The 16,137-nt window shown below is 43.4% G+C and overlaps 2 protein-coding genes across 3 annotated transcripts; one reads left to right on the forward strand and one right to left on the reverse strand.

The window, feature by feature from the left end:
• Positions 1 to 118: 118 nt before the first annotated feature.
• On the reverse strand, positions 119 to 8,451 carry sfxn2 (sideroflexin 2). 2 transcript variants are annotated; one of them, XM_046376543.1, is made up of 13 exons: positions 8,314 to 8,451; positions 5,714 to 5,943; positions 5,104 to 5,274; positions 4,912 to 5,010; positions 4,412 to 4,487; positions 3,776 to 3,861; positions 3,042 to 3,102; positions 2,878 to 2,944; positions 2,755 to 2,804; positions 2,627 to 2,676; positions 2,489 to 2,536; positions 1,959 to 2,104; positions 119 to 1,812 (listed from the first exon to the last, which is right to left on the reverse strand). In XM_046376543.1, the coding sequence occupies exons 2-12, from the start codon at positions 5,866 to 5,868 to the stop codon at positions 2,005 to 2,007; spliced, it is 963 nt and encodes a 320-aa protein (XP_046232499.1). In that variant the 5' UTR covers positions 5,869 to 5,943; positions 8,314 to 8,451; the 3' UTR covers positions 119 to 1,812; positions 1,959 to 2,004. The 2 variants fall into 2 exon arrangements, with proteins under 2 accessions (XP_046232499.1, XP_046232500.1); XM_046376544.1 differs by lacking the exon at positions 8,314 to 8,451 and adding an exon at positions 8,137 to 8,260 and having other exon boundaries at positions 119 to 2,104.
• Positions 8,452 to 8,732: 281 nt separating this feature from the next.
• arl3b (ADP ribosylation factor like GTPase 3b) lies at positions 8,733 to 11,968 on the forward strand. Its single transcript, XM_046376546.1, has 6 exons — positions 8,733 to 8,868; positions 9,392 to 9,535; positions 9,698 to 9,814; positions 9,922 to 9,972; positions 10,598 to 10,783; positions 10,884 to 11,968. Exons 1-6 carry the CDS (start codon positions 8,866 to 8,868, stop codon positions 10,929 to 10,931), a joined length of 549 nt encoding a protein of 182 aa, XP_046232502.1. The 5' UTR covers positions 8,733 to 8,865; the 3' UTR covers positions 10,932 to 11,968.
• Positions 11,969 to 16,137: the final 4,169 nt, after the last annotated feature.

Genomic DNA, 16,137 nt, shown 5'->3' on the forward strand with positions numbered 1-16,137 from the left:
CTCTTCGTCGCTGTTTGCTGCGTAGATGCGTTGCGGTCTGGGTCCAGCGGCAGGCAGCAGCAGCAGCGTCCCCCCCCGCGTCTGCTCCGCTTTTTTTTTCTTTCTTTCTGTTTTTTTCAAACCAACCGGCGACGTCAACAACAGCGGAAGGTGTGCGCGCTCAGCTCCGCTGTGAAGGTGAGGCTTCCCTGAGTGCGCTGTGGGCCCCCTGGAGGTGTGCTGGCTGGAGTCGGTAGCTGTCTGTCTTTTCGGGACTGTTTTCGTTTCCAGGGTCAAGGCGGTTTTATAAAGCTGCCCGTGCGGCTCCTCCTCCTCCTCCTCCCGGCGTTACCGGCCGAACCGACAGGGGGCGCTGCAGCCTCCGTGTGGAGCAACTGGAGCCGCTGCTGCAGTAGTCCGACTACCAAAAGATGTCTGATAACCGAAATCTCTGTCTTATTTCTCAAAATCAGTGGTGTACAAGTACAGCACATGAGTAAATGTACTTCGTTACTTCGTTATTTATACTTTAGGCTATTCCCAGCTCTTCTGCACTACACCTCAGAGGTACATGATGTTATGATCTCATATTTTTTTGCTGCACTACATTTGTCCGATAGCTGGAGTCAGTGGTTAATCCATAGATTAGTCTGCTCATTTAAAAAAATAATTATGAGATCATAAAATATACAAAACATTAAAGATTTTTGAGTCGTCTCCCTGTGTAATGAAAAAGCAGAAAGATTTCATCAAACCAGTTTAATTTAAATACCTCTTCAAGGTCCAAAGATGTACAAAAAGGCTTGATATTTAATAAAAGTAAAGATTAGGGGAAAATCTTGTTGCTTTCTTCAGTCTTTAATCGTCTCAGATTCATCTGGTGACCATCTGGAGGGTCCAACCCCTAAACTGGGAACCACTGTAACCCACCACACTGCATGTAAAGTATTTAAAACCAGCTCCACGTCAACCAGCTATACATCACTAAAATGTTTTCACACGTCGGTGCATCAGTATCAACAATTTCATCATGTCATTCATACATAAGGAATCAGTCAGAGAGGCCACTTCTCAGCAGAACTTGTGCTTTAACTTTTGATACGTTAAGTACATTTGGCTGATTGTAATTGTGTATTTTTACTTTGGCATAATTTTACTTAAGTATTTGAGTAGTCTGTCCTCTGCCGTCTGTCTTCTCCACCAAGTTAACAGAAGTTTAATCAACCTTAACACCTTAAACACTCACTCCCTCACACAGGGATTAAAAAAGCAGCACCACGGGTTACAGTATTTCAAATATTTGTGCGGTTTTATTCCAGCTTACACTGAGGAGAGCGACACAAGCCTTGAGTTCACGCATTGAAATGTTCAAACGGGAATCCCTTCAGAAAAATCATGCAAACAAGTCGGACCACATGTTCCTCCGCTCGGGCAGGAGAGGGCAGCATCCTCCATCTTTATCTCACAACGTCCACACCGCAACTGAGTGGCTGTTGCAGAGTTAACCCATGCATAGGAGTACCTTTCCGGTTTCACAGTAAATCCAACACTGGTTTGAAAAACAAAAAGAAGAGAAAATCCAGCAGTGAAGGAAGAAGGCACAGACCGTAAGGAAGTTTGGCAGACGATGTTTTACGAGTGTTTTCCGACACTGAGACACCAACAAACAGCCGGCGAAAAACAACTACAGACGAGCCGCACCGTGAAGGACAAACTAACATGACTTTTAATCTGGCAAAGTGATGCGCTGTTCCTGAGGTGAGATCGTTTGGTTTCTCAACAGGAGTACATGGTGCCCCCTGAATCTGTTTAATGCCAGAAAACAGGAATAAACTGGAACCAAAGAAGAAGAATTAAGATTTAAAAAGAGAGACATGATAGATCAAATCACAAAGTTCTCATTTCGTTCCCATGCTTTCGATGAGAGCATTTCATTATGACTAATAATTAGAAAACGGACACAAATGGTGTGAGGACACCTGTCTTCGGTGTTGTGTGTCGAACAGGTAATCGCCCCCCTCGGCCTCAGAGGCCTTTGTTGAAGTAGACATGTTGTATGGCGTCTCCATACTGAGACACGATGGAGTCTCTCAGCTCGGGCTCCAGCTTGGACACGGCCATGGAGCTGAAACGGAGACAGAAGAAGAGAAAGGGAAGGAGAGAAATGTGGTCAGAACGCACTTTGTTTGAATAAACAAGCGAATGCTGGTTTGTTTGCTCACGCAGAACACTTGAGACTAAACAAACTGTGGGAAACATCACTAATGAGTTGGCGAGAAGTTGGGGGTTTACCAAATCTACCAGGATAGTTGGGAAAATAACTTGCAACATGTTTCGATCGAGAACATTTTCTACAACAGCACTTTTGCCTGTAGCAGAGTTGCACCGTGGCTAATGTAGGCAACCAGATTTACACAAGGAACAAGAATAATTTGCAAGCCGAGTTAACTAACCAACTACTTTACATGAATAAGGTAGCGGGTAAAAGTACACAAACACGTTTTCTTACCATCTCTGAGGGAACAGGGAGCAGGCAGCAGGCACCATGAAGATCAAACTTTATAAAAGGAAAGAAGAAAAGTTAGTTTTGTTCACAGTGAAACCCCCCTGAAAACATCCGCATCCCCCGGCGACTCTCTCGACTTACAACACTCCCGCCATCATCACTTGAATTGGTCCGTGGAGATACGTGACTCTCTGTGAAGAGGCAGACAAAAGTGTGAGCTCGGATGCACACTCTCACGTTGGGGACTTTGACGAAGGAAAAGGTCTGACCTGCATGAACTTATATTTCTCCAGCCTCTGCATGATGATTGGGAGGATGACTGACGGGAAGAGAAGAAAAGAGTCAAGAGAAGAAGAGGACGACCCGAGGAACTCAATCTAATATTTACATACTCATTCCCGGTGCGGCCATGGTGATCCGAGAGATGACCACCTGAGAGATGCCTTTTACTGCAGCTTTCTGCACGACCGACAAAGCAAAACAATTCATGAGGAGAAGGAAAACATTTTAAAAAAAACAACAAAAAACCATCCTAAAGCGTGTTCAGAGCGCTGACCTTGGAGTGGCCCAGCTTGTTGCCGTTTTCATCCGTCACAGCAATGCCGTTCAGGACTTCCCTGAAGAAACAGAACGCCAAACATTACAGTTTACTCATCACCCGCCCTCACAGCTGCAACGTACGTCAGGAGTAAAGTAAAGCTTCAGAAAATAAATTTAAATAAGATTAAAGGTGACAACATGTACGATTTTAAAAATCTACTGTATTAATCGTGTCATTTTGCTAACCATTTCCTCTGTTTAAAAGGTCCAACGTGCTCTGTTGAGCTGGATGATGAGATTACACTCGATGGATGGTGGATAACAGCAGCCTGTGGCGTACAAGCTGGCTGGGTTTTTGGCTGCCATGATGGCTCCCAGTTACCTGTGATCCTACTAGCCCGTCAAGCTGCTGCAATTCACCCAGAATAATCTCATCACGCGGCTGAACAAAGCGGGCTGGAAGTTAGGGAGAATCGCCAGACACGTTAGGATTCATCCTCTGGGAACCATGAATGGCGTCCCCGGTGCCGTACCACAAGATGGCGGTGGGGCTCCATGACTACTGCCCTGAAAAGCAATTTTTAACCAGCATCTACTCCGCATGAAACACTGACTTGCTAACAAACATCTGACACATATTTTAAGATCAGCAAGTCTTCAAGGGTTTAACACTCGGATTTGGGAGCAGAAGCATCACCTCCACATGCATTCATTAGGAGTTGGTGCACACAGTAACACAGCAGGACTCACTGTTGCCTCATCATGGGAATGTTCACACAGTTGGCTGCTGCCACCGCTGCAAAAGGGACCCAGCGAGCCAGGAGAGGAGGAGCTTTCTGCAGGAGGGACGTGAAGACAGAAAAAGCCCAGTTTTTCTCTCTGACTAAAATTGGAATAAATCAACAGCCCACCACTTAAATTGAAAACACTCAAACAAAGCCTACTGTTGCTCTCAAATAGATGCAACGTACCTCAGAAATGTCCTTTAGTAATCGTACTTAGTTACTTTCCACTGTTCAGTAGTTTGTAGTCCTGGATACCAAACTGTATGCAAAGGACATCAGTGTCTGAGGTTGTAGCCTCTTTAAAATGGTTTGACGAATGCAAACTTAAATTCAAGGTCCACTTCCTGTGAACCACGTCTCCTGGTCTTCATCAGTGGCCAGAGTTCAGAGGAGTTCTGAATTACCTGATGTGAATCATGAGATTATCACACACACTACGACCATTGTTCACTATAAAAATCTACCAGTAGATTGTAAGGCCAGAAGAAGAAGACGGCGACTGCATGATGCGGCTGAAAGAGTCGCTATTACGGTCCGCAGTTCATTTGGTCTCTCAGCGCTGTACAAGCTACCGTCTGTGTGTGTGTGTGTGTGTTTGCACCTTTGTGTAGAGGTTGAGTCCGACTGCCGTTGCTAACGCCGTGCTGGTTGCTGTGACGTAGGCGACTCCAATCTGCCTGAGAGAGAGTGAGTGACAGAACAAAAGCCTTTTTCAGAGACAGAATATGAAAGACTGCTGCTTTTTGTCATTCAGACAGAAGAGACTTTTCCCAAAATGTGGCAGAAGAGCAGCGATTTGAAAAGTTTAATCATATGAAGCAAGAAGAGTGTTTTTGTTCTCTCTCAGGCTGCACTAGTGAGGGATTTAAAACCTCATTTTGCATTAAATAACGGCACTCAACTCTGACACTCTTCTTTGCTCATGTGCTGGATATATTAGCAATTACATTTCTGCAGTTAGCATGAACAAAAATCAAAATTATACAGAGAGAGACAAAATATTTTGTGGTTTATCAAACAGACGTGAGGTGCAGGCGAGAGACACAACACGGCAGGATTATGGACGTCCACTGAAAGCTTTAAAGTACGGTACATTCTTACTTGGGAGTGATGGGGGAGGCAGCGTTACGGTTTGTGTAGTTGACCAGAGCGTTGAAAGACTGATTCACCCACTGCCAGAACACCACAGCAGGAACTGTCCTAGAAACAGACGGTTATGAAACCTCTAAAGCTTCCTATGTGGACGTGTAGGATGTGGTCAAACGCAGCTCTTTCCGTTTTGCTCTTCGGTACCTGTAGAACTGCAGCATGAAGCCTGTGATGGCCATTCCTCCGGGGACCTGGAAGGACATGCGGCCGAAGAGGTTCATGCGATCTCCTGTGTCTGTGTGGAAGGCCGAGTCGTACAGCTTCTTGGCGTAGTGGAGCTGCTCCACTGTGGTGCCGGGAGGGACGGATCCCGCCCTGCAGAGCGCCAAATACACACATATTGAACACACAGCCGCTCGTCTGCAGACCATCAGCTTCATGCAGAAAGATTCTTGTACAGGAAGACGTTTGGCGAATTGTTCATGCCGAAACGTGCAGATGTTAAAATGTACCCCAGGGTATGAGGCAAAAAAGGGGAAAAACCCTCCCAAATATAGATTCTCCTCTTCTGTACACTTGATCAAAACTCATTTAATCTTTAGAAAAAATTTAAAGAGACTCCAGAGTCAGGCTACAGTTCATAACATATGCACAAAGGATGACACTGACAGAAATGATTACTTACTGATACATGTATTATGTTTTAGCTGGTGAAACGTTGACTTAAACTGTCAACAATTACATGAGACAGTTACAGTCTCCGTGGAAAGCTTTTTATTTTTAACATTAATTTTTTTAATGTCCATCTTCTCACCGGCAGCTTTCCACTAAAGCTTTGGCCTCATCCAGGCGTGCGTCCGGTAGGAGTGCCGTTCGACAGTCTGTGATGTTGAAGAAGTGCTTCAGGCGGCCCATGAATGTAGACTGATCCCATCGTGGTGCGTCAATGTCGAATGAGTTCAAAGCCATTTTGTTTTTTGTTGCTTAATGCATTAAAAAGAGTTCAAGTCTGCCCAAAGGTGACTCAGCAGCTGCAGTGGAAATCTGCAGAAAACAGGGGGATAATCATGTAATTAAATGGGATGTTACAAAATAAAGGAATGACAAGAAACTGATCCAGCTGTAAAACATAAACGGATCGTGTTTCTTGTCAGTTCAACGCAACCTTGTTCATGTTTGCTCTCAGGGCATCCAGACCTGGTTTGAACTGACGATGTAACATTAACAGATTTTTAGTTCAGTGGGTCAGGGAAGGCACTTCGGCTTTACCTTTAAACTCCCATTTCCACAGTCGTGTGTGTGTGTGTGTGTGTGTGTGTTTTATATTATCGTAGACTGAGTATCTTTGGGGTTTTTGACTTTGATCAGACAAAACAAGACACATGAATTTGTCATCCTGGGCCTTTGGGTGCTTTTGTTAAACTAACCACATTTTAGACCTCAAAAATTGGCAAATATTTTGACGATTCACCATTTTAGCCATTGCTCAAGGAAAAATATCAATTAATACCGGCTTCCAGCTTTGTCATATATGATTTGTCAATTAAGACTATACCAACGAATTAAGCAATAATGAAAATTAGAAGCTGTGGGAAGCGTTGTTCTTTGTACCACACACAGTTTGACTTCTTCAGCTCCAGCTGTTTGCCAGTGTGTGCCCTTGGGTCCAAACCCAACACAGCCCTTAAACAAACACAAATGCTCGTTCTTCCCTAAAAAAGGCACAGGGGCCAAACTTCCTCGAGAAAATCATTGACCACATCCTGGTAAATGGTTCCACGGGTTGTCATTTGGGGTTTTTGCAGCTTCAGCATTCTGCTTATATTACCCGACCAGAGGAACCAGAACCTGCTGACTCCAGCCCAAGATATCCAAGCATGCCGCTGTGCATATTCATCATTACATTACTAATTATTTCCTGTAGGTAATCTGTGAAATCTCACAACAGAAACTTGCCCTGTGTGGTTTCTGATCTGTTGTAAATAAAGGGCAGCAGCATATCAGTGCTCTTTGAGGGCTCAGTCTGGCTGTAACCGGATTGCTGCTGAAGCTGTTTGTTTAGAAAGTAGGGTGAAGGCCTGCAGAACCTTCTGGGAACACTAAACATGAGCCTCAGATCAACGTAACCATACATAACATGACATATCAATAAAGATAAACACTGGAACTGAATTCATAGGATGAAACCGTAGTTCCCTGAGGGGAAACTAAGTCTTTAAAGCAGTAATGTAAAGATATACTAAATGTAATAATGGGACAGACAGCAAGAAAGTCAGTTATTGGTGGCAGCAACTGTTCTGTCACAAGGAAGCCATGTCCTAAAGCACGCCCAGCTTCATCATCTATTTTACTCTAAATGGAACCATAATTTATCAAATGAACATGATGCAGACTCAGAACTAGCAACTGACACCAGAAACGCAAGAGGGAAATGTTTACTGAAATAATAAATCAAGTGAGAAGTAGGGTCACTTTCACATAGAAAATACAGATGGACTTCCTTTTGGAGCCAGTGGAGTCTCCCCCTGCTGGCCATTAGAAAGAATCCACGCTTTGTTTCAGGCAAAATTGCCAAAAAAATTCTCTTTCTCCCACTTCATAAATGTGAGAATTTTCTGTTTTTCTTAGACCTATAGGAACTACTACAAGTTTCAAGAAACTGTGAATGAAAAGTAAAAAAAAACTAATCAAGCATTTCAACACATCTGTTGGACAAAACAAATAAATTCACCAAGTCAGTTTGGATTGTGGACAACTGCAATGCACATATTGTAACAATGTGTCATGTTAGATAAGATCAATAGTTAGTCTAATTCTATTGTACTGAAATTTGTGTTTCTGTAAGTAGCTTTGCATAAAGCGTCTGCTAAATTAAGTCTAATGTAATGTAGTCACAGTCCAACAGGCAGGAGAGTGTATTGGTTTTAACAGATATGAACAAGGCTAGCTGGTTGCTAGCTGGTTGCTGCATGAGACTTGTTAGGCTGACACAAAGTGGAGGCAGCAGTAGGAACTCTACCAGAGGCTTGACAAACTGGATATGCAGGCCACAGAACAGCTAGCATCTGAATACATCTGGATAACCACAACCTAATCACTTAACACAGGAGAAACGGCAGTTCTAAGCTTGCACAACATGTGTACATACACAGGCTGTTACACGGTATATACACGGTTCCTCTAACAAGGACATAAACTGGATGTGAGGCCAGATTTGGGTCATGTGTTCAAGCTTACCGACCAAACTGCTGTGAAAAGAGTTGAGACAGATTTCAGTCGGAGCTCAGAGTGATGCAACTCATTACTCGAGTTACCAGCTGAGTCTGACTTCTGCGTGTGGCACAGAAAAGGGACATCGAGCCGAATAATCGACACAAAGGTTGCAATCAGTGGTGGCGAATACAGAACACGTACCTTTGCGAAATTCTTCAACCGCCCTGCAGAGAAACCTGACAGGTAATCAAATGTGCTCGTGTGGCATAGTGGAGACGTGTGCACGTGGCATGCCGTCCTCCAATCAGCAATCAGCAGCTCCCTACGTAAAAACCGGCGAAAACCAAACTAGAGGTTTTGCTAATGTTACTAAAATGAAAACAAAGCAGAGGCGCGGTCAAGATGTTTTCTGAATTTGACAACGACTGAGTTTGCTAACTTGACTGTTATGCTAACTAACTAGCTTGCTAATTAACTTATTATGACGCGTTTGTTTTGCTTCTTTGGGAGAAATGAGACAAACCTTGTGTGCCCTAACTTACTATAGCGTCTCTGGGCAATGACCGTCCACAAAATGAAACACAGAATTATGCTTTATAAGCTGACATTTGAAGCATTTAGCAGGCTGCTAACTAAACCGAACTCATCCTCCATACTTGGAGGGGTTGTGCCCGAGTTTTGTGCGTAACTGTGCGTCTGACGTCACCCCCCTTAGTAACCCTCAGCGGCGTCTCCAGGAGAGAAGGCAACAAGATGGTGAGTTTTATTTATCCTAATAATTAGCCATTAACCGGTGACATCAAGCTCCAAATGCGCAGATGTTCACATTAAGTAGCGCTCACTTGAATACACTTGCGCTTTGATGGCTGCCGCTGTCCGCAACAAACCGAGGAAAACATTCAAAAGCAAAAGCTGCCTTGTTGCTTCGTTCAGTCATCTGGGGAGATTAGCTTAGCACCGTAGCTACGTTTAGCTACAATTTGCGTGCCGTTAACTAGCTCTGCATTGAAACAGTTAGCGCGCCGGGCTCAAGAAAACCAAAGATGATGTAAAAAAAAAAAACTAACGCTACTCACTGGACTCTTATTGTCCTCGTATTTTGGACAGTGTTCGCTCATCACAAAACAAATGCACTTCCACGGCCTATAAGCAAGGAGTCCCGCTGGATGAAAGAAAGAGATGGATTTCTGCAATGGTGGTTAGCTAACAACAGTGCTCCCCCTGTCCCCCTGGCAAAGTAGCGTTAACACCACATGGCTGCTGTCGCTGATTGTTGCAGGGATTGCTGTCCATCCTGCGTAAGCTAAAGAGCACACCGGACCAGGAGGTTAGGATACTGCTGCTGGGTCTGGACAACGGCGGAAAGACCACCTTGCTCAAACAGCTGGCATCGGAGGACATTAGCCACATCACCCCCACACAAGTATGGAGTAAAGTTTCACACACACACACACGCACACACTAGTTGTTGTTGGAGCAAACGGATGTAATAAAACAAAGATGGGTGGCCTTGCTCTTTTGGCAGATCTATGAATTTTTCTGCTTCCCTTATCTAATCTGCTTGATGTTCTTGTGTTTGCTCCAGGGATTCAACATCAAGAGTGTCCAGTCTCAGGGTTTTAAACTGAATGTCTGGGACATTGGAGGCCAAAGGAAGATCAGGCCTTACTGGAGAAACTACTTTGAAAACACTGATGTGCTGGTGAGTGGGAAAACACAGCAGAGAAGCTTTATATCATTAGGATTTGATCCCATGTATGGAGGACCTGCTGGACACACTAAAAAGGATCATTTTCGTTTCGTTTTCAGATTTATGTCATTGACAGCGCTGACAGAAAGCGATTTGAGGAAACTGGTCAGGTATGTATTGTTCTGAATGTACTGCAGTACACTGTAGGATTGCAACTAACAACTGTGTTCATTATCTGTTAATCTGTTAATTTTTCAATTTATCATCTTGGTCTAGTAAATGCCCCAAATAGTGAATTTTTCATCCCAAAAACCAGAACATATTCACATTTGGGAAGACTGAACCAGTGATATTTTTTGGCATTTATGCTAAATGATAACTCAGAACAATTAGTTGATTATTAAAATTGCCTCAGTTTTAATGTTCTGTTCTGGGGCAAGGCCAAATCTTGAGTCTTCAGAGGCAAATTAGATGTCAGACTGACGACTTTCACATCTCTGATCGGTTGCCGTTAAATGAGATGGAGACTAAGCCCTTTCAGTGTAGCAGTCTAATAATTAAACATTGTGGTTATGCCTGTCACTGCCTTCGTGTTTGCTGTTACTCTTAAAGGATTTTAACAGATGAAAACAAGTTTTACAGGAATCGTGTCTTCATTGTTGTTGTGTTGAAAACAGAATATGTGATAATGTGCTGATCTTTTTGACGTACAGTTAAAAACACAGTTCATTTAGAAATTTTTTTTTTGGAATCGGGCTTGTGTAACTAACAGATGTTTGTGTGTGTGTGTCACAGGAGCTGGCCGAGTTGTTGGATGAAGAGAAGTTAAGCGGCGTCCCTGTGCTGATCTTTGCAAACAAGCAGGACTTGCTGACAGCCGCCCCGGCCTCCGAGATCGCAGAGGGTCTCAATCTGCACACCATCCGGGATCGCATGTGGCAGATCCAGTCCTGCTCCGCCCTCACTGGTGAGGGGATTCAGGTGAGCGTAGCAGCCGCGTCTCTCTTTTGTCACCATCACATTTTTGATCCTTCATGCTCTTCATCTTACGTGCTGCTGTATCTCTGAAATTCATTTCCAGGAGGGTATGAATTGGGTCTGCAAGAGTGTCAACTCCAAGAAAAAATAGTTTCGCTTCTAGTCTTCTACTACTCAGGAGGAACAACAAGAGCAGCAGCAGCAGCAGCACCACCACACATACACTGACACACACTGCACCCTCCTGAGCCTTAGTACGATGGGATATACCTGTGAATGTATACACACTACTAATCCAACATGGACTTGGAGTTTTTAACGCCCCCGCATTCTCGTATCACTGATGTTTACTAATCTCAACACATCTTCCTACGTTGGGCTCTACAGAGAGCTGGGACTTCAAAGGGAACTCATGCCAGGAAATCAACCCCCCTCCACCCAGACTACCCACGTCACCATCGCTGTCCCAGCCAATCCCTGCCACCACCCACGGCCTGTCAAAACCTCAAGCATTCCTGTTAAACTGCTGTCCTTTATTGGAATTCCAGCATGTTCTTTTAAACTCCTTTTCACACCTCTTTTTTCCCTCCCATCATTTCATTCTTACAGGTTGAAATGTGTTGTTGTTGTTGTTGTTGTTGGGTTTTTGTTTTTTTTTTTAAATCATTCCAAGATCGCTGTAAGCGCTTTTCCTGCTCTGTTTGAAGTGAGGTATATTTTTGTAATTGTTTTATTTATGGTGAAGTAGAGTGTAGAGTGCTTTCCAACAACGACTGGTGTGGCGTGTGCGATTTCAAGGATGTTGGAGAAACGGTCCAACTCTCCCCACTAAATAATACTGTACATGTTAATATGTATAAAACAAAAGATGACGCTAAATTGTGAAGAGGAACTACGTTTCTGGATCAAATGTAAATAGCTCGACTCTGTGTTCATATGTTATATTATGCACATGTTATAGAGTATAAGTCGCGCTGCTGTACTTTGTAGTCTATAATGTTTGCATATCTAATATTTGCTGGCAGATTTTTAACACAGGTATACGTACTGTACGTCCCAATGCATTTCTTTGTGCTCTTTGGTTTAGTAAAGGAGTTCACCCTTTTGGCATTTCCTTTTGATATTCTTGAATGTAATCTGTCCAGAACTGAAGGTACTGTATGTGAATAAAAAAAAAGATGAGAAAAATCAGAAATTACTGTCATATTGTTAGCACTGTATGTTGTTGTTTCCTGCACTAACAGGCTTCAGTTCACTCGGGTCCGGCAGAGACGTTTTCTTTTTGCAGATCTTACCTGACTGTAGTGGTCGCACACCCGTAACAGGTGGAGTCAGGTGTTCGTGACAGCAACTGATCCTGTGTGGAGAGGCCTCTGTGGGAGACAGCAGCTCTGCTGAGTCAAATCGAGCACTTGAGTCAGTATTAAGGCATACTGGCACGGTGAAGCATGTGGAACTTGCGTATACTTGTCTCAAAACGAAGCTCTTGTGAAGCGTGCTCTGAGGAAAAGTTGCGTAATTACCCAGAGCCAAAGTGATAAGACAAATGTGGCGTCTTAACTGAACGTTTCAGCGCAATAATTCAAATACATCAACTCTACTAGTCAGTTTCTCTCTAAATCAGTGCTGTGTGCTAGGAGTGAAGACCACATTGTCTCATTAAGAAACTGTCTCACAAAAGGCTTTTTCCCCATATTGATTTCCCCGTTTTGCTAGCGATGTATTGTAAGCTGACCCACCAGGCTAAATTTGACTATTTTTTAGGTCAGTAATGAACTCCATATACTGTACAGCTTTTTGGCAGCTAAAACCATTCAATTTAAACAATCTGAGAACGTTCAGTCTGTGACAGGAGGACGCTTCAGATAAAAAAGGCTTGAAAACCACAAAAAAGACTTGACTAAAGACATAAAACTGTTAACCCTTAGCTTTTACGGGTGCAATCAAACATTTCAGAAAAGATTAACGACTTGATTGACAACCCACACAAAAAGATTTTCCCTTTAGATACAATCCGTGACTCAAAGGTAAACATGAGGAACATAATGGTTGCATTATACTTAAACAAAATTTGGTTTGTTCTAAAGACAGGAGTTTCAGGCAGGTGGTGCTGTATCCACCTGTTTGGCTGAGTCCCTCAGGCTGAGCAGGAGAAGCTGTGAAGCTGAGCTGACTATCTGCAGGTAAACCTAATTTACCTGCAGGTACACGAGACAACCTGCATCACACCTGTGTTGAGTGTTACAGGGGTGTGAGGGGTGGAAACATCTGTCTGACAGCGTTGCAGTTTTCTTTCAGGTGCTTGAGCTCATGTAACTGCAGCCAAACTACCCTGAAGTCCTGAGAAGATTTGATTTTTCATCTGGTTACACAATATTTCAAGACCAAAACACAAAAGAAATACATTCCAGGGAACAATGTAACACGGTAAATGACGATACCTGTGCACTTTTACTCAAGCAGAATTTTTAAAGCAGACTTTCTCTTTTATTTTCACATTGCAGCGTTGCTACCTTTACTGAGGTAAAATACAGAAACAGCTCCATAACACCGGCTCTGCGGCCATGTAGCAGAAATCTGATGTTCAGCTCTTAGTGCCGTCTCCTGTGGAAGCGCCATCCAGCTCAGACTGGATTCAGAGCTGTGCTTCTTTTGGCTTTTTATCACAGGTTTGTGTGGTTGGACGGTGAGATCCCCTGGTGAGCAGCAGTCTGATCACCAAAGTCTGTGAGAAGCAGGAGCTGCACTTTATTACAGCTCAGAGACTTCTTGTAATTACTTGCTCTCCACCGTGTGTCCTGTGTCTGAGTTACTGCTGAAAATTTAATTTTGAAGCTGCTAGAGGCGGCACGTGTTTGAAGAATTTGTCTTTGTCACCTCCAGGCTCATCAGTGAATTCAAAACTACGTGCAGGTCATCAAAAATCAGAAGACATCTGGGCATGTTATATGTCTAACAGCGTGTTCCTGCTGTAGGAACAGTGTGTCGTGTGTTTTTCTTTGCGTAACGTTGTACGTGACTGATTCAGAGGGCCTCGGAGACTTGCAAACAGCCTCTTCTTCTTCTCTCACAAAGATTCTCATTGTCCGGTCTTCCTCTCCGCTCACAAACAGAATGTACTGGTATTGTTCCTCCTTTCTGGCTCTTAAATTCTCACAAAGCAAAATGGAAAGTACATACGCTTAGACATTTTGGGAAGCATTTTGCTTTCTGGAGAAGAGCTCTGTGAGAAGATAAACACTATGGAGAGCTGACTGATTAACAAACAAAACCAGAAAAACCAAAGTTTTAGAAGTGTTTCACCTCTAAAACTTGTTTTGTCAGACCAGGTCTACGATGAGCGGCAGGCAACTGGTTAACACTTCAGTTGTGTGTGTGAATGCGGAACAAGACAAAATGTGTACATTCCTGAGCTTCAGTTGCCTCATTTCCTACTTTTATGCTAAGCTAAGCTAACTGCCTGCTTGTGTTAGCCTCACAATTACTGTGCAAATAATAGAGCGGTAATAAACCGAGAATTTGCTGTTTTACAGGACTGTGTGCCAGACTTGGCTGAGACCAGTAACCTCATGGAGTCTCAGCTGCCTGCCTGGCAACTGGTCTCCCTGTAAAACGGCTAACTGACATTTTTAAACTTTGGTTTTTGTAAGCTTTAACCCAATTAAACAGTCTCAGAGGTGCTGGTAGGCAAGTTGTGTAGCCAAGAACCAGTCTGACACATAACCCCCTCCAAGGAATAGTTTTTAAACTCTGGTTTTGAAACAGATTAACAAGCCGTGATGTATAAAATCACTTTACGAGCGCTGTAGTGCTGAGCAGAGCCAGGCAAGCCGTTTCTATGCTAAGCTAAGCTAAGCGGCTACTGAGGCATTAGGCTCTACCTTAAAATGTGAGTGTATTACTGATGGTCTCATCTAACTCTCAGCAAGAGAGCTCGTCCTCGCATTTCACAAAAAAGTCAAAGTCACGGATTAGAGCTTTGAGGATCGTGTTTTCTTTTATTTCTTTTTTACAAAGTGTGTCCACAAATAGAGTCAATTTCCTTTATTTTTTGCTCAGTCTCTTTGGTGTTATATCTACTTATGTTTTTTTAAACTATAAATGACAGAACAGAAAGCTCTGGTCGTCTCACCAGTGAAATGTGTGTGTGTGTGTGTGTGTTGGGGGGGTTTAAAGGAGCTGTACAGTGTGTGTGTGTGTGTGTATATGTGTGTGTGCTGATACATATCAGAGATGTAGGCGACCAAATTAGTGCCTTTCCCTCTCGTCATGGATCAGACAGCTGTGCAGCAGCTGTGTGCGCAAGTGTGAGAAAATGTGTGTCAGGAGAGGTTTTGGGGGGAGGTGTTTGTTAGTGTGTGTGTGTGTGTGTGTGTGTGTCTCAAGGAGTGAAAGATAGAAAAGCAGCACTGTAATTTATGCAGCACCTCCGACCCCACAGTTCTTGGCTGCTTGTGTCTCAGCTGAGGTTTGCTGACGTGAGAAGAAAAGGCAGCACATCAGACCAGTTCGACAGACAGAGAGAGAGAGAGGAAAGAGGTGGGAGGAAGACGAGGGTGGGACCAAAAGAAGCAAGATGATTAAAATGTTTGTTCTCATGTGTACATTAACCACTGACTGACGTGAGAAGGAAAGCAATGGCGTTCAGAAACTCAAACCAACGCTCCTTGATGGAGGCAAAACTGAGAAAAAACTTCATTGAAAGTTCATTCGTGGCCAATCAGTTCGTTTAGAGGAGTTCTCAGTCGCGTCATCTTCTTTGGACTATCTTGAAGGACTTCGACATTCATGTTAAGACTCTAAGGTTGAGACTTAAAGGTAATTGCTGAAGTTGGAAGCGTCAATTAACAAAACAATCTCACTGCAAGCTCCATTAAAGAAATAGTTTGTGTATTTACTTTATTTCTGAGAGTTGGATGAAAAGATCAATACCACACTCATATGTGTCCATTAAATTGAAGGTTAGAGCCGGTTAGCCTAACTTAGCATACATGCTGGAGGCAGTGAGTGAACAGCTAGCTTGGCTCTGTCTAAAGGTTATAAATAAACAAATAAACATGGTATATCTCATTTGTTCAGCCTGATACACACAAAAACTGGCTGTAAAATGACCCAGAGTGGTTTTATGAAGGGTCATGTGCTGGGTGTGCTCGTTTGTTAGCTTGTTTCCAGTCTCTGCACTAAGCTAAGCTAACCAGATGCTGTAGCTGTAGCCTACTTCTCAAAACGTGAACCTACTCCTTTAAGTCGCTGAGCTTTTGATCTAACCACATGATCTTCCTGAGTGAAATGCCTTCACGTTGTCAGCAGTTTCCAAGTCTTCATCGACAAACATCAGCTCTAATCTCCTGAAACGT

Source organism: Scatophagus argus, chromosome 21, assembly GCF_020382885.2.
Source record: "Scatophagus argus isolate fScaArg1 chromosome 21, fScaArg1.pri, whole genome shotgun sequence".
Classification (NCBI taxonomy): Eukaryota; Metazoa; Chordata; class Actinopteri; family Scatophagidae; genus Scatophagus; species Scatophagus argus.